This window comes from Dendrobates tinctorius, unplaced genomic scaffold (genome assembly GCF_039654945.1).
Source record: "Dendrobates tinctorius isolate UK_male_01 unplaced genomic scaffold, ASM3965494v1 ptg000011l, whole genome shotgun sequence".
In the NCBI taxonomy this organism is placed as follows: Eukaryota; Metazoa; Chordata; class Amphibia; order Anura; family Dendrobatidae; genus Dendrobates; species Dendrobates tinctorius.
This window is the reverse complement of record NW_027361679.1, coordinates 96,728,597-96,743,180: the sequence shown is the minus strand read 5'-3', so window position 1 is coordinate 96,743,180 and position 14,584 is coordinate 96,728,597. Positions and strand designations below refer to the sequence as shown.

Below are 14,584 nucleotides of genomic sequence, written 5' to 3'. Positions count from 1 at the left end.
CAGGTCTCACATAGGCTCCTACACAGGTGGTCAAAATTTTTGATACTCCTCGTTTAATGACAGAAAAACCCACAATGATCACAGAAATAACTTCAGCACCATGAACCCTAATCACTCCTGTATCTGTCTGCTATCAATGGTATGTCCCGTGGCTGCAATACCTTCAGCACCCATCTTTCCTGAACCCCAATCACTCCTGTATCTGTCTGCTATCAATAGTCTCTGTCCTTTTGGATCTTTTTTTTTTTTCTTTCTTCCTGACTTCTAATTAATCCCCTCCTGCGTGTGCAAGCAGTGTCCCTGCTGCTCCTCCCTCCTGATCACATCTGGGCCTGTTTGATGTACATTTGAGCTGTTATAAATTCTTAGAGATTGGTCTGCCTAGACCCTGGTCTGCCATTGCAAGGATGCCATTATAAGGATAACAATTGAAATATGCCAGAAATGAGCCAGAAGTGACAGAAGGTACATCAAAACTCTGTTTAAATATACCAAATTTGGTGTCACGGATGACTGGATACCCCGCCTCCAGCAGGGCAAATTTCTAAGACACTCATGACCCTGGATACACCGCCTCCAGCAGGGTGAATTTAAACAATGTCACGTGCAGCAGGATACACCGCCTCCAGCAGGGCGAATTTCAATAATTACACGTGTAGCTGGATACACCGCCTCCAGCAGGGCGAATTTACAGAGTAAAGGGGAACACTGGGGAAAACAGTTACATATGCTTTTATCTGTCACAATCCAGCATGAATCGTGGCACCAAATTTCTTTCTGTCAGCTCCACACTTACTCTTACTATGCTGAAATATACTCTAATGGTTTTGCCTCCATTACTCCTGACTCTCCTTTGCTATCCACAGACCCCAGCACCCTCTAACCAAGTAATAATCTTTCCTTCCCTCTTGCCCCCATCTGACCTCCTCCACTGACCTGCTCCTCAACTTCAGATCGCTCCTAATAACACACAAAACACGTCTCCCACTCCTACTTGCTCTGCCTCTCTCTGCTTCTCACTGCTGGCGACATATCTCCCAATCCTGGACCCCCACAGCTCATACCTCCCATTACTACCCCCTTCTGTCACCCGCAATCCAAAAAAACACCCAAAATCTTGCCAACCTCAAATCCGTGCCTTTGACACCCACCACCCTGCTCCCTCTCTCTGTATCACTCTGGAATGCCCGCTCCGTCTGCAATAAACTCCATGTGATTCACGACCTCTTTAACACTCGTAATTTTTCCTTCCTTGGCCTCACAGACGGACATACATTAGACTTGGTCTTCACCCGTCTCTGCTCCCTATCTAACTTCACAACCACCCCTCTCCCTCTATCTGACCACAATCTACTCACTTTCTCATCCCTGTCCTCCTCACCTGTCACCCATGTCTAGCAATACGCGCACCCCCGCAGAAACCTTGCACATCTAGGCACTCACACACTCTCTGACTCTATCCTACCACTGTCCTCCATATCCTCACTCCACGACACAGACACTGCCACTAGTTTCTACAATGCCAGTCCTGCATCAGCCATCGACTCGGTCGCCCCTGTCATGCATAACAGAGTGCGACGAATCAATAGACAACCCTAGCACAATAACACCACTAAAAAGCTTCGGCAAGCATCCAGAATTGCTGTACGGCAACGGAAGAAAACGCATTCCCAAGACGACTTCACTGCACTCAAACAAGCAACATTTGCATTCAAATCAGCTCTCACCTCTGCTAAACAGGCCTACTTTACATCCATGTATCTTCCTTATCCCACAACCCTAAACAGTTGTTCAATACTTTTAACTCCCTCCTCCGCCCACCACTGCCCCCTCCAACTTCCCTAATCTCTGCCGAGGACTTCGCCATGCACTTCAAAAACAAGATTGACCAAACACGGCAAGTCTTTATTATTATTATTCAACTACCACAACCCCTTTTTATACCAGACCAATGCCCAAACCCCATAACCTCCTTATCCAATATCACTGAAGGGGAGCTTGCTCATCTCTTCAAATCACACCTCACCACTTGTGTACTTGACCCCATCCCATCCCACCTCCTTCCCAACCTCGCCACCACTCTTATCCCATCTCTAACCCACCTCTTCAACCTATCACTAACTTCTGGTACCTTCCCTTTTGCTTTCAAACATGCTACAATCACGCCTATCCTTAAAAAGCCAACCCTCGACCCAACCGCTATGTCCAGCTATCGCTCAATATCGCTGCTCCCATTCGCTTCCAAAGTCCTGGAGCAGCACGTCCACGCTGAACTTTCCTTCCATCTCTCATCTAACCTGCTGTCACGTCCGCCATGTCTGCCATGTCTGTTTGTCTCAAGAACTCCTGGAGCGATGTGCATGCGCATGTTTTGTCTGCTGTCCTGCATGTTCGCTAGAGCTGTGTGCACACTCACCTCATGTCTGAGCTGCAGGATGCCTGCGTTTCTGCTCTGCCTTCTGTGATCTTCTTGTCTTGTCTAGAGTCCCTGATCATGTGTCCCTGCCTGGATCCTGCACTGTCTGGTTGTGCAATCATCTCGTCATGTCTGGAACGCTGATCATGTGACGTTTCCTAAAGATCCTGCACTGTCTGGTTTGGTAATCATCTCGTCATGTCTGGAACTCTGATCATGTGACCTGTCTAGGTTTCAGCACTGGATCTGCCGTTGTCTCGTCATGTCTGGAACTCTGATCATGTGACTGTGCTCTGTTATCCTGTGGATCTGAACCCGGAAGTGCTCCCCTGGTCCTGACCTGGAAGAGGAGGTGCTATGCCCTATATCAGGCCGCCCCTTCCTTTGCTCAGGACCTGATTATTGTGTTGCTTCCCTGCAAGGCTCTGGGTCTGTGGGGTTGCTCCCTCTATTCTGTGCCCTTGCACTTTGCTCTGTAGTGCGTCTCTGCAAACGCTCCGTGCTCGTATTCCACCTCTTGTCTTGTGCCATGTCTTGTGTTGTCTCTCGTGCCATGTTTGTCTTTGCCTTGCTTTGCCTTGTAGTCCTTCTGCTGTTCTTTGTCTTAGTCTGTTTTGCTATGTCCCGCCTTAGCTATGCTTTGACTTGTAGTCCTTCCTGTGTTCTCTGCCTCGCCTGTTTTGCCATGTCTTGCTTTTGCTATGCTTTGACTTGTAGTCCTCCCTGTGTTCTCTGCCTTGCTATTCCTTGCTTTGTGTTCCTCCCTATGGTCTCAGTCTTTGCTTGCTCTGCCTCACTCTCTCCCATGGTGCTCTGTAGTGCTCCCTGGCACACGCACCATTTCTCCTCTCCTTAGTGCTCGTTTCTTTGTCTAGTCCCAAGGTCTTCCCTTGGCCCGGCTCTGGGCTTCTGCCTACGCTCCGCTGCTAGACTCTGTCCTCGCTCTGACCTGGCTCTGTTTCTGCTTGTTTTCCTTGCCTTGTTCCCTGCCTTGTACTTGCATTGAACCCCGGCGTGGGTTCCCCTTGGCCGTCTCCTGTGCCGTGGTAAGTGCCACGTGTTTGTGTACAGCCGTGTGCACTGGCCAGTGTGGCGTGCCCCCTGCGTGGCTCCTAGCACGCACCCTGCCTTGAACCCTGGCGTCGCTCCTAGCACGCACCCTGCCTTGAACCTGGCGTGGCTCCTAGCACGAAGGTTCATTTCGTGATGGCGTTACAGCCGTGTGCATTGGCCAGTGAGGTGTGCGTCCCTGCGTAGCTCCTAGCACGCAGCCCTGCTCTGAACCCTGGCGTGTCTCTACACGCACCCTGTCTTGTGCCTTGGCGTGTCTCAACACGCACTCTGTCTTGTACCTTGGCGTGTCTCTACACGCACTCTGTCTTGTACCTTGTACCTTGGCGTGTCTCTACACGCACTCTGTCTTATCCTATGCTTTGGCGTGGCTCTACACACGCACCCTGTCTCGTTTGTGAACCCTGGCGTGTCCCCTACACACGCACCTTGCTTTGAACCCTGGCGTGTCCCCTACACACGCACCTATCCTTGGACCCTGGCGTGTCCCCTACACACGCACCTAGCCTTGGACCTTGGCGTGTTCCCTAAACACGCACCCTGCTTGGATATCTGTCGTGCCTCCTTGCCTGAACCCTGGTTTGCCTGCCGGATGCCCGGAACCTGCCGACCGTTGCCAGAGGTCCGGAACCAGATGACTGCGGCCTGATGTCCGGAGCTGACGTCCGCAGCCTGATCCCTGGACCCTGTCGGTTTGCCAGCAGTCCGGAGTCCGATGCCATCATGCCATTACCTGTGCCTAGGCGTGCCATCTGGCACGTACCATGCTATGGACATTGGCGTGCCCACGCGCGCACCTTGCACGTTTTGCTTGTTTACTCTGTATGTGATCCTGTGTTATTCTAATGAAGATACCTTGCACCTACGTCTAGTCTCGTCTTGCTTCCTGCTCGTCCTTGTCGTCAGACACTCGTCTAGTGTACCCTGAGCCGGCCGTCTGGTCCCAGCAGTCGTGGTGGCTCACCCCCTTGGTCTTGCCCCTGACACTCCCTGTATAGGGGGTGGATTCTCACAAGGTCAGCTCGCCCTCGGTGGGTGGGTGCCACGACCCAGAGGGTCCACTCAAAAAATGGGCTCAGCAGGAGCTGAGTCCGTCACACCTGCTCTTTGACAATCTACAATCTGGTTTCCGCCCCCATGACTCCACTGAGACAGCCCTGACCAAAATTAATAACGACCTACTTAAAGCCAAAGCGAACGGACAATACTCTATACTCCTCCTTCTAGACCTGTCCTCTGCCTTCGACACAGTTGACCACTGTCTCCCACTACAAATCCTCTCTTCCTTTGGCATCAAAGACCTTGCCCTATCCTGGATCTCCTCATACCTCTCCAACCGCACATTCAGCGTCTCCCACTCCCACACTACCTCCTCATCCCACCCTCTCTCTGTTGGAGTCCCCCAAGGCTCTGTTCTAGGACCCCTTCTCAATCTATACACTTGGCCTGGGGCAACTCATAAAGTCCCACGGATTCCAGTACCACCTTTATGCCGATGATACTCAGATCTACCTCTCTGGCCCAAACGTCACCTTTCTGCTGTCCAAAATCCCGGAGTGTCTACCAGCCATATCCTCCTTCTCCTCCCGCTTCCTCAAACTGAATGTGGACAAATCTGATCTGATCATCTTTCCCCCATTTCACAGATCTTCCCTACCTGACCTATCTATAACAATTGACGACATCACGCTTTCTCCTGTACCGGAGGTCCGCTGCCTCGGAGTAACCCTTGACTCTGCCCTGTCCTTCAAACCGCACATCCAAGCTCTCTCCACTTCCTGCCACCTCCAGCTCAAAAATATTTCCAGAATCCGTTCCTTCATCAACCCTCACACTACTAAAATGCTTGTGCATGCCCTCATCATCTCCCGTCTCGACTACTGCAACATCCTTTTCTGTGGCCTCCCTGCTAACACCCTCGCACCTCTCCAGTCAATCCTTAACTCTACAGTACTGCCCGACTAATTCATCTCTCTGCTCGCTACGCCTCCACTTTTCCCCTCTGCAAATCTCTTCACTGGCTCCCACTCCCTCAGTGTATCCAATTCAAATTACTAATACTAACCTACAAGGCCATCTATAACCTGTCTCCTCCATATATCTCTGAATTCATCTCCCGATATCTTCCCTCACATAATCTCCGATCCTCCCAAGACCTCCTTCTCTCCTCCACACTTATTCGCTCCTCACCCAAACGCCTCCAAGACTTCTCCCGAATAGCCCCCATCCTCTGGAATTCTTTGCCTCAACACGTTTGGCTATCAGCCACACTCGGATCCTTCAGACGGAACCTGAAAACCCATCTCTTCAGGAAAGCCTACAGCTTGCAATGATCCCAGCTGCCCCCTCACCACTACCGGAGCCACCGCCTCACCATCACTGGAGCTGCTGCATCCCCCAACCTACTGTCTCCTTCCCCACCATCCTGTAGAATGTAAGCCTGAAAGGGCAGGGTCCTCTCTCCCCTCTATATCAGTCTGTGATTGTTAGTTTGTTTACTGTAAGTGATATCTGTAATTTGTATGTTACCCTTTCTCATGTACAGCACCATGGAATCAAAGGCGCTATATAAATAAATATTAATAATAATAATAACCTGAATCTGACAAAATTGATAATTTAAAAATCTATGAGAATGAACAAATGAAAGTCAGACATTGCTTTTCAACCATGCTTCCACAGTATTTTTAAACAAATTTCATGAAATAGGCCTGGACAGAATTGTTGATACCCTTAACTTAATATTTTGTTGCACAACCTTTTGAGGCAATCACTGCAATTAAACGATTCCTGTAACTGTCAATGAGACTTCTGCACCTCTCAACAGGTATTTTGGCCCACTTCTTAAGAGAAAACTGCTCCAGTCTCGTGCTTAAAGGTTGCCTTTTCCAGACGGCATGTTTCAGCTCTTTCCAAAGATGCTCAATAGGATTTACGTTAGGGCTCATAGAATGCCACTTCAGTATAGTCCAATGTTTTCCTCTTACCCATTCTCGGGTGTTTATAGCTGTGTGTTTTGGGTCATTATCTTTTGAAAGATCCATGACCTGCGACTGAGACCAAGCTTTCTGACACTGGGCAGCACATTTCTCTCTAGACTCCCTTGATAGTCTTGAGATTTCATTGTACACTGCACAGATTCTAGACACCCTGTGCTAGCTACAGCAAAGCAGCACCAGAAAATAAAAAGAGCCTCCTCCATGTTCCACAGTAGGAACAGTGTTCTTTTCTTGATATGCTTCATTTTTCTGTCTGTGAACATAGAGCTGATGTGTCTTGCTAAAAAGTTCCATTTTTTGTCTCACCTGTCAGCTTGTGGCTTGTCAACATCCACATTTAATCTGTTTAGAAGTTTTTCTGAGCTCTTTTGTTACCATTTGTATTATCCGTCTCTTTGAATTGTCATTAATTTTCCTCCTGCGGCCACGTCCAGGGAGGTTGGCTAAAAGTCCATGGATCTTAAATTTCTGAATAACATGTGCAACTGTAGTCACAGGAACATCAAGCTGCTTGAAGATGGTCTTATAACTTTTACCTTTTCCTTCTAATCTCCTGAGACAATTCTTTCCTTTGCTTCCTCTGGTCCATGTTGAGTGTGATAAACAGCATGTCACCAAACAGCACAGTAAGTATTTCACACTTGGGTTGGGCAGAACTGCGGAGGGCTGCGTACTTCCTCCGTTAAGCCCCACCCACTGCCACGCCTCTTGAATTCAGCTCCGCCTACATCTGCCTGCGTCCTATGTACCTATCTTTAAAATTGGGTACGCAGGCCTTGCAGGTGTATGCGGATGCCGCCGCTTGCATCATTTATACGCTGCACCGAACGCAACATGTTGCATTTTGTTGCGGTCGGTGCAGTGTGAAAACGACGCAAGCGGAGGCATCCGCGTACATCCGCATGGCCTGCGTACCCAATGTTAAAGATAGGTACACAGGACGCAGGCAGACATAAGCGGAGCTGAATGGACGAGGTGCGGCAGTGGGCGAGGCTTAACAGATGAGGTGTGACACCCTCCACAGTTCTGCCCAACGCAATTGTGAAACCAGCCTCACTGATTCCAATATTGTAGACACCTGTGATGCTAATTAATGGACACACCTTGATTTAACATGTCTCCTTTTCACATTATTTTCAGGGGTACCATCATTTCTGTCCAGGCCTATTTCATAACTGTAATTTTTTTTAAAAATTATGTGGAAGCATGGTTAAAAAGCAATGTCTGACTTTCATATGTTCATTTTTATAGATTTTTTACTTATTATTACTCTTGTCAGATTCAAGTTATTTCTGTGACAATTTTGGGTTTTTCTGTCATTAAACGAGGGGTACCAACAATTTTGACCACGTGTGTATATACAGTACTAGCCCTCACAAAGCTACCTACATACAATATGAGCCCCCACATAACTCACTATATGCAAGATGAGCCCACACAAAGCAACCTATATACAGTACGAGCCCTCACATAGCCCATATAAATAGGCACACATCCCATACACATTGTGACAAAGTCACTGGCAAGGTGCTGGAGGGGAGATTACATTTCGCTAAGGTTAATGACTTGATTGATGTGAAACCCAGGAGTATTTCCTTCAGCACATTAAGTGTTGTAAGGGGTTAACAGCCAATTTGTAAACTCTGGCTTTTTTGTGCACAACCATAAAGTGGGTGGGAGGTTGTCCACCTTATCTCCACCCCAGGGTTTATGTAGCTGACCTCCAGAAATAGTAGTTGTTCAGCATGTGTGGAGAGTAACTTCAGGAAAGTTCTTATGTTGGTGCTAAACTGAACCAGGAGGTTTGCTAAACTTGAGCGGGGCGGATCCCTGCAGCTGCAGAGACTGTGATATATCCTTTTGTTATGTTTTCCTGTTTTGCCCAAAAGAGGTGAGTTTATTTTCACATCACGTTGGTTTATGATGCATACGTAATAAACCAATGAAAGATTTAAACCGACAGTGGTACCTGTGTCTACCTCAGTGTACAGCCAAGTGAACCGACCTAATCAAAAAGATATAAATAAACTGGAGCAGTGGGCAGCAACTAACAGAATGGTTTGTAACAGGGAAAAATGCAAAGTACTACATCTGGGCAATAAAAATGAAAAAAGCATATACAGAATGGGAGGAATAGGGCTAAGCAACAGCACATGTGAAAAAGACTTGGGTATACTAATGGATCACAGACTGAATATGAGTCAACAGTGTGATGCAGCTGCAAAAAAGGCAAATGCAATTCTAGGATGTATTAGCAGAAGTATTCAGTCTAGATCACGTTAAGTCATTATTGCCCTCTACTCCTCTTTGGTCAGACCTCATCTGGAATACTGTGTCCAGTTTTGGGCGCCACATTTTAAAAAAGACATCAACAAACTGGAGCAAGTTCAGAAAAAAGCGACCAGAATGGTGACCGGTCTGCAAACCCTGTCTTATGAGGAAAGGTTGCAGGATTTGGGAATGTTTAGCCTGCAAAAGAGAAGACTGAGAGGAGACTTAATAACTGTCTACAAATATCTCAAGGGCTGTCACATGGCAGAAGGATCATCTTTATTCTTATTTGCACAAGGAAAGACTAGAAGCAATGGGATGAAACTGAATGGTAGGAGACACAGATTAGGTATCAGAAAAAACTTTTTGAGTGATCAATGAGTGGAACAGGCTGCCACGAGAGGTGGTGAGTTCTCCTTCAATAAAAGTCTTCAAACAGAGGCTGGACAGATATCTGTCTGGGATGATTTAGCGAATCCTGCTTTGAGCAGGGGGTTGGACCAGATGGCCCAGGAGGTCCCTTCCAACTCTACGATTCTATGATTCTAGCACAACATATTAAAAAAAACCAACACATAATACATACTCACCTTGCTCCTGTTCCCCCGGTGCTCTGCTCTGGTCACTCCCAGATGCTCCACTTGTACTTGTAGCATGTCATACCACAGGCAACGGGAGCTCCCCTGGACCTGCGCTGCCATTCTGTATCGTTGGGAGTGGAAAGCTAGGAAAGCTCCATACCGGGTTAATGTTATAATGAGGGAAATCTGGCCATGGTCCCCAGGTGTTAGCCTATATTGCCTTCATTATAATAAGGCATATGAGTATAGGTGTTATTATTTTACTGGCGGGGGAGGGGGGACATAGGGATTCAGAAGGTTGCCAAATAGGGAATAACCTCCTTAGGGCTCATATTCACTTGCGATAGACTTGCACGAAAACCTGGCACTGCCACCAGCACTGGGACTGGAGTGTGCGGTTGCATAGAAATATATGTAGCCGCACGCTCCGGTCCAAGTGCCAGCGGCAGTGCCAGCTTTTTATGCGAGTGACTCAAACGAGAATCGTGCGAAGTATTTTCTGGCTAGTAGTAAGATTTGAAAACTTCATTTTCTCCTGAATTCAATGCATAATCTTAGCTGACAAGTACAATTTACATTCAGTATTCAGTTTAGAATTTCAGTAGGGACAGTATTACTGTATTATTAAAAACACACAGGTCTAAGCAGAATTTTACAATGAAAAAGGATCAAAGTACAAAAGCAGAAATTTAAGGAGAAAGTGAATTTTTACATACGCTTGAAGTAATGTGTTGTGCCCACGGTATTCTGGGTTTTACCCATCCTGTGAATGTAAATTTTGTAACACTTCATTGGAAGAAAATTATCTGAAAAAAAAAAACACAGCAACCGTTTAAAAATCATCACCAAGAAATTAAAAAATAAACATGGATATCTAAATATTTAATAATTAGTGATGAGCGAACATGCTCGGTAATGCTCGTTACTCGCCTGAGTATCACTATATTCGCGGTACTAGGCGAGCGCCGAGCATTTCCGGTATTGTTCAGCGGAAATTCGGGTCCCCTCCCTGCATGTTTGGCGTTCTTTAGAGAGCCAATCAACATGCAGGGATTGTCTACCAAGCACCGTTATTCCGCAGCCATCTATGTTGTGGTACTACAGTGACTGGCTGGCCGCACATTGCCATCAGGTCTATAAGAGACCTACCGCCGCCATGCTCGACGCATTCAGCTCCAGATTCAGACAGTGTAGGAAGAGTTGCTGCCGAGATGGGGGGGGTCAGTTAGTGTGGGTCTGTCACCTTGTAACACACAATTCCAGCTAAACCAACAATCCTTCTTAGGGCTCATACCCATATGGAAGAAAAAAACGGTCCGATTTCCAGACAGAAAAAATGGACGAGAGCTATGCGAGTGTAATGCGATTTCCGTGTGATTTTTCCACAGAACATCTGTATATGACATGTGTATGCAATCCGTATGCAATGTGATTTTAATATGACTTTTACATACAGCAGATCACAACTGTACACATGGTTTTAAAATAAAATATTCTTCAAAACAAACACACACACATATATATATATATATATATATATATATATATACAGTTGTGGCCAAAAGTATTGACACCCCTGCAATTCTGTCAGATAATACTCAGTTTCTTCCTGAAAATTATTGCAAACACAAATTCTTTGGTATTATTATCTTCATTTAATTGGTCTTATATGAAAAAACACAAAAAGAATTGCCCTAAAGCCAAATTGGATATAATTCCACACCAAACATAAAAAAGAGGGTGGACAAAAGTATTGGCACTGTTCGAAAAATCATGTGATGCTTCTCTAATTTGTGTAATTAACAGCACCTGTAACTTACCTGTGGCACCTAACAGGTGTTGGTAATAACTAAATCACACTTGCAGCCAGCTGACATGGATTAAAGTTGACTCAACCTCTGTCCTGTGTCCTTGTGTGTACCACATTGAGCATGGAGAAAAGAATGAAGACCAAAGATCTGTCTGAGGACTTGAGAAACCAAATTGTGAGGAAGCATGAGCAATCTCAAGGCTACAAGTCCATCTCCAAAGACCTGAATGTTCCTGTGTCTACCGTGCGCAGTGTCATCAAGAAGTTTAAAGCCCATGGCACTGTGGCTAACCTCCCTAGATGTGGACGGAAAAGAAAAATTGACAAGAGATTTCAACGCAAGATTGTGCGGATGTTGGATAAAGAATCTCGACTAACATCCAAACAAGTTCAAGCTGCCCTGCAGTCCGAGGGTACAACAGTGTCAACCCGTACTATCCGTCGGCGTCTGAATGAAAAGGGACAGTATGGTAGGAGACCCAGGAAGACCCCACTTCTTACCCCGAGACATAAAAAGCCAGGCTGGAGTTTGCCAAAACTTACCTGAAAAAGCCTAAAACGTTTTGGAAGAATGTTCTCTGGTCAGATGAGACAAAAGCAGAGCTTTTTGGGCAAAGGCATCAACATAGAGTTTACAGGAGAAAAAAAGAGGCATTCAAAGAAAAGAACACGGTCCCTACAGTCAAACATGCCGGAGGTTCCCTGATGTTTTGGGGTTGCTTTGCTGCCTCTGGCACTGGACTGCTTGACTGTGTGCATGGCATTATGAAGTCAGAAGACTACCAACAAATTTTGCAGCATAATGTAGGGCCCAGTGTGAGAAAGCTGGGTCTCCCTCAGAGTTCATGGGTCTTCCAGGAGGACAATGACCCAAAACACACTTCAAAAAGCACTAGAAAATGGTTTGAGAGAAAGCACTGGAGACTTCTAAGGTGGCCAGCAATGAGTCCAGACCTGAATCCCATAGAACACCTGTGGAGAGATCTAAAAATGGCAGTTTGGAGAAGGCACCCTTCAAATATCAGGGACCTGGAGCAGTTTGCCAAAGAAGAATGGTCTAAAATTCCAGCAGAGTATTGTAAGAAACTCATTGATGGTTACCGGAAGCGGTTGGTCGCAGTTATTTTGGCTAAAGGTTATGCAACCAAGTATTAGGCTGAGGGTGCCAATACTTTTGTCTGGCCCATTTTTGGAGTTTTGTGTGAAATGATCAATGTTTTGCTTTTTGCTTCATTCTCTTTTGTGTTTTTTCATTTAAGACAAATTAAATGAAGATAATAATACCAAAGAATTTGTGTTTGCAATCATTTTCAGGAAGAAACTGAGTATTATCTGACAGAATTTCAGGGGTGTCAATACTTTTGGCCACAACTGTATATATATATATATATATATATATATATATATATATATATATATATAATATTAGATAGAGAGTTAGATTAAAATCCGGCAAATGATCTGCCGCCTACAGTATAGAACAGAATAGGCTTTTATAGTATAGCTAGAATAGATATATACACATAGAATAGATGCATATATATACAGTGGGGGAAAAACGTATTTAGTCAGCCAACAATTTTGCAAGTTCTTCCACTTAAAAAAGATGAGAGAGGTCTGTAATTGACATCATAGGTAGACCCCAACTATGAGAGTCAAAATGAGAAAACAAAATTCAGAAAATCACCTTGTCTGATTTGGCAAGATTTATTTTTCAAATTATGGTGGAAAGTAAGTATTTGGTCACCTAAAAACATGCAAGATTTCTGATTCTCACAGACCTGTAACAACTTCTTTAAGAGGCTCCTCTGTCCTACTTTCATTAAATGTAGTAATGGTACCTGTTTGAACTTGTTATCACTATAAAAGACACCTGTCCATAACCTCATATAGTCAGACCCCAAACTCCACTCCACTCCACTTCACTATGGTGAAGACCAAAGAGCTGTCAAAGGACACCAGAAACAAAATTGCAGCCCTGCACCAGGCTGGGAAGACTGAATTTGCAAAAGGCAAGCAGCTTGGGGTAATGAAATCAACTGTGGGAGCAATAATAAGAAAATAGAAGACATACAAGACCACTGATAATCCCCATCGATCTGGGGCTCCACACAAGATCTCACCACGTGGGGTCAAAATGATCACAAGAACAGTGAACAAAATTCCCAGAACCACACGGGGGGACCTAGTGAATGACCTGCATAGAGCTGAGACCACCATAACAAAGGCTAGCATCAGTAACACACTACGCCGCCAGGGATTCAGATCCTGCAGTATCAGACGTGTCCCCCTGCTTAAGCCACTATATTTCAGGGCCAGTCTGTAGTTTGCTAGAGAGCATTTGGATTATCCAGAAGATTATTGGGAGAATGTCATATGGTCTGATGAAATAGTAGAACTGTTTGGTAGAAACAAAACTCGTCGTGTTTGGAGGATACAGAATACTGAGTTGCATCCAAAGAACACCATACCTACTGATGACAACATCATGCTTTGGGGCTGTTTGTCTGCAAAGGGACAAGGACGACTGATCCGTGTACATGAAAGAATCAAATAGGACCATGTATCGTGAGATTTTGAGTGCAAACCTCCTTCCATCAGCAAGGGCATTAAAGATGAAACTTGGATGGGTCTTTCAGCATGATAATGATCCAAAGCACACCGCCAGGGCAACGAAGGAGTGGCTTCATAAGAAGCATATGAAGGTCCTGGTGTAACAAATTGCAGGTGTTGGGTATGTCACTACGGAACAGACGGACCAACAGTTAAAGGTTTTTTTTTTTACAGGGATTAACACTGGCAATATAACAGTGTGAGTATAAGAAAAGTGAAACAGTTTCTCAGACAGGCAAACAGTATAAACAGTAATAAGCGGTATCTCTTTCGAAAGAACTTATTAGTCTGAAGTGGACTTGCTTGCAGGGTCGAACTTCTCCCACGTTGGTGCCAAACAACAGCGGCACTTGTTGTCTCCAGTCTCTGTGAACTCTGTGGTCTTTAATAGTCCCCATCAGGGTTTCTCAGGGGTTACTGCGGGAGCCAGAGGGGGTACAAGGCAAACGGTGTCCCCTCTGCTCTGGGTCCTTCGCTCCAACACTACAGTCTCTCCTGGGGAAGCGAAGCTCCATCCACAATTGAGTCCCTCCACAGGAATCTGGGGCTCTGCATTAACACCGCGGGTACCGCGGCTTCGTGCGGGGGTCACTGTCTCTGCCTGGGGCACTGTCTCTGCACGGGCCACTGTCTCTGCACAGGGGTCAGGACGCTCCTCTGCTGTCATTGAAGACTCTGGTTCCAGGTACTCACAAGATACAGTCTTCCTGTTCAGTCCCCGTATGGGTCCTGTGGACCGGAGTTCTCTTTTCTCTCCCGAGCGCAGCTGCGTCCTGCTCTGATCGCTGCCCAAGCTGCTCTGAGGACTGCGTGTGCACTTTTC

General features: G+C 46.0%; 1 protein-coding gene across 1 annotated transcript in view; it reads right to left on the bottom strand.

Annotated features, from left to right (window-relative positions):
• IL12RB1 (interleukin 12 receptor subunit beta 1) overlaps positions 1-14,584 on the bottom strand; it is a 241,423-nt gene that overhangs the window by 40,508 nt on the left and 186,331 nt on the right. The window contains exon 10 of the mRNA XM_073545077.1: positions 10,055-10,144. Coding sequence (XP_073401178.1) covers positions 10,055-10,144 — 90 coding nt within the window. The remainder of the gene's footprint in view (positions 1-10,054; positions 10,145-14,584) is intronic.